We start from the raw sequence: 3,406 nt of genomic DNA on the forward strand, positions 1-3,406 counted from the left end.
CTGCCCCACCGCCCCCGGCCGCTGCCGCGGGAGCCGCCGGCCCCACCGCCGGGGCGGCTGACGGCGGCGCCGCGCTTCATGCTGGACCTCTACCACGCCCTGGCCGAGGGCGCGGAGGGCAGCGCGGGCGCGGAGCCCAGCGGCCGCCCGCCGCCCCCCGTCCCGCCGCCGCCGCTGCCCAGCTCGCAGGACAGCGCCTTCCTCAACGACGCCGACATGGTCATGAGCTTCGTCAACCTGGGTGAGTGCCGGGGTGCGCGGAGTCCGTCCGCCCGCAGGGTCCGCGGACACCCGCGTCCCGCCGGTGTCCGGGCACCTTCCGCGGGGAAGGAGGCGGCTGCCGGCCGGGGAGCGCGGTGGGGCGGAGGGCGGCGATCAGCGGGGGGCTGCCGGACGGGACCCACCTCGGGCTGCGCAGGTTTTGGCCAGGTGGGCAGCTCGCTTCGGTGAAGGGCAAAACCTCCCATTACTCCCACCCCTCACCCCCACTCCCCCCCAAAAAAAGCGCCCCAGAACGCAAAACCCGAGGGGAACAAAAAAGAAAAAGGTGTGTCATTATATTTTTTAATAGTCTTTTTGTCCTTGTTATGATGACAGTGGTCAGAGTCTGTCGTTTGGGATTAAAGCCCCCCTGCTGTGGTTGCCGGAGCACAAGTTGCGTTCATTAGTTCCATGCAAGGTCCAGCATGGCACAGGTCCCTTTGGGGCTGGAGCAAAGTGGGCAATGCTACTCCATGGTGTCCCCAGCTCCTTTCTTTCTGTAGAGGAGGTCTGAGCTAGTGTGATGATGAATATGTGACTGAGTAGGAAATTCTGGCGATTGAGCCAGTGAACGTGATAAACATTTGTATCATGGAACTCTTGGAATAAGTTCTGTTAGACGTCAACCTGCTTTTCAAACAGATCACGCTGTCAGCCTGTTACTGACGTGAAGGGCTCCGAGGTGGGCATTTCAGTGGGAAAGCCATTAAGCTTTTTACTTGAAGGAGCTCTGAATACTGGACTGCAATTATAAGGAAACAGTGTAATTAGATTCAGCCTAATGTGGAGAATGAAAATATTTCGGTTGGCAAATTGCAGTTTCTTTTTTTTTTTTTTTAGGGAATTCCTGTGAAGCTCAAGTGTCTTAGCGGGTCAGCTGAAAACTGTGTCTTTTCACTAGTGCTTCCAGAGTTCTGTGCCAGAACAATGACACCTGTGAACAGCTTGTTCTATTTAAAAAATAAAATAAAATGTGTGTTTCCTCATCTAGAAGGATGATATGTCACTGCGGTGGAAAGCTATCAGTAGATGCACTCAATAGCTTTATACCACAGTGTATACATTTAGAGCAAGTTTAGCTCTAGTACTGAGGGATGGGTGGTTTTTGAAGCAAGGGTCAGAAGTGTCCCCCTTGCACAGTGAACGTTTGTTAAAGGATTTGTCTGTGTTGAAATAGAGGCGACTGCAACTCCTATAGGCACAGCGGAGCTGCCTGGGGCATGAAGCCCTTACAGCAGGGCAGAGCCCCGTAGCTCTGCATACCGTGTGTGTAGCTGTCAGGGTCTCAGCCTGCTCATTTAAAATTAGTTCGAGGGTGTTTAGGTGGTGCTGCGGTTTCAGAGTTCCGATGCTTATGGTTGAGACATCCTGAAATTGTCTGTCAGTGAAATCAGCGTGGTCTGTTGTCTATCTCAAACCCTGGGACGTGGGGATACTGTATGGGTTTCGAGTCCAAAGGGCAACCACTTCTGTACTTCTCCCTTCCCAGCCTCCCCAAACCCCTCTGTCCTTTGAATACACAGAGCTGCGGTGGCTCTCTCTGTTCTTTGCCTTGGGGACTTTCAGGACCTGTACTGGGAGCTGTGAATTGAAGAGGCATGGTGTCAGCTGTAGCTATCTGTAAGCAATCCCCATAACACGTTGCATTTAAAGGATGTGGAGCAAGGTGCTTTTGAGGGGCTGGGTGATTCACAGAGGAGCTAATTTCAGGGAGAAATATGAACATTTGGTGTTTTGGAAGGTATTTAGCCGCCTGCTTTATAAAGCACGAGGAGAGCAGTATTAGACAGTATGCCTGAAAGTATTTGTTTCTTTTGAAAATAATAAAAAAACATTCATATGATTCAAATCAGGTCTGATAATTTGGATCTAGACACTTATGTAACAACAAGGAAAATTATTCATGTAATGTAGTAAAATAGCGCGATTGAAATGCTAGTTATGAGTCTCAGGAAGTATGAATCAACTGCAGAAATTTCTCATCAACTTCCAAGTTCCGAGTCATAAACCATAATGTCATTTAACGTGATTGTTTGTTACCAGAGGGTTGGCAAATCAGCGGGCTGAGACTGGACAGCTGTTCGGCTGTTTTCTGGAGCTCCTCTGACATGGCAGGGGTTTTTGGTGTATTGGCATTTACTTTTCCACTAAACAATAATTCATGCCAGAAAATTAGAGACGCCTTAAGGTTATATTGCAATGTAGAAACTTGAAGGTGTGATGGGAGAAAGCCAGCCTGTGATCTATCAAAGCAGCTTATCAGATGTAGGCTACAAAATGCAGTAAAAGATGGTGGGATTGCAGCAGAAAGGAAAGACTTCCTGACCTCAAGGACACTTCCAATGAATTGTATGGCAAGTGACCCTGAAAACGCACAGCTGGAGTCTCCTTATAAGTAGATCCTGCCAAAATTATTTTATTTGGTGTTTTCTTCATGTGATCAGACCTGTAATAACTTCGGCTTGGTTAAAATTGGCTTCTGAAGAACTTTGTCAGTGTTCAACCTTAGACATCTCTTTCCGTTACTGACAAGGGAGCTACCAAAGAGATGTGAGGGGTCCTTGCCATTCTCTCAGGATCAGGAAAATGTGGAATTACATGGGTATACCTGGTGCAGGTTGCCCTGAAGGTGCATGTGGGTGTGAAGTCTGTGGGTGGCTGGGGTGACCTGCCTTCAGGTGCTGATAATCGCTTCTGCTGCAGCCCCCAACCAGGCAAACATTTGATTGTTGTCAGCTGTGCTGCAAAGCCATCATCTATGTCAGCTGTGTGGAGAAGTCCTGCTTTGTCATAAAAGTTTGCAGGTGTGGATGTTCTTTTAAAAGTGCATTTATTTTTTCCAGCCCCGTAGCCCAAAAAGAGTCAGTAGCTTGTAGTCACTGCTAATTTTAAATGTTCAGTGTGCCAGCCCTTCCTGACCAACATACATATTCCTTCAGTCTGGGGATACAGCAGATGTGTTTTCGGTCTGGGGAAGGCTGTGTTTCTTTATGTGCTCAGGGTACAAGTCCTTCTTGTAGAGGTCTTGCAAAGCTCAGGGACTTTGGTGAGGTCTCAGCTTATTCAGGCAGCCCAGGTTTGTCCCAGGCTCATAGGCGATGTAGGTGATGTCCTGGGAGACAGCTTCTTTAAAAAAAAAAAAAAA

At 49.0% G+C, this 3,406-nt stretch overlaps 1 protein-coding gene across 1 annotated transcript in view; it reads left to right on the forward strand.

Annotated features, from left to right (window-relative positions):
* Positions 1-6: 6 nt before the first annotated feature.
* The window catches only part of BMP6 (bone morphogenetic protein 6), a gene marked incomplete at its 5' end in the record, with an annotated part of 94,355 nt that continues 90,955 nt past the window's right edge, over positions 7-3,406 (forward strand). Inside the window, one exon of the mRNA XM_014940881.1 lies at positions 7-241. Coding sequence (XP_014796367.1) covers positions 7-241 — 235 coding nt within the window. The remainder of the gene's footprint in view (positions 242-3,406) is intronic.

The sequence above is a fragment of the Calidris pugnax genome, unplaced genomic scaffold (assembly GCF_001431845.1).
Source record: "Calidris pugnax isolate Ruff unplaced genomic scaffold, ASM143184v1 scaffold8, whole genome shotgun sequence".
Classification (NCBI taxonomy): Eukaryota; Metazoa; Chordata; class Aves; order Charadriiformes; family Scolopacidae; genus Calidris; species Calidris pugnax.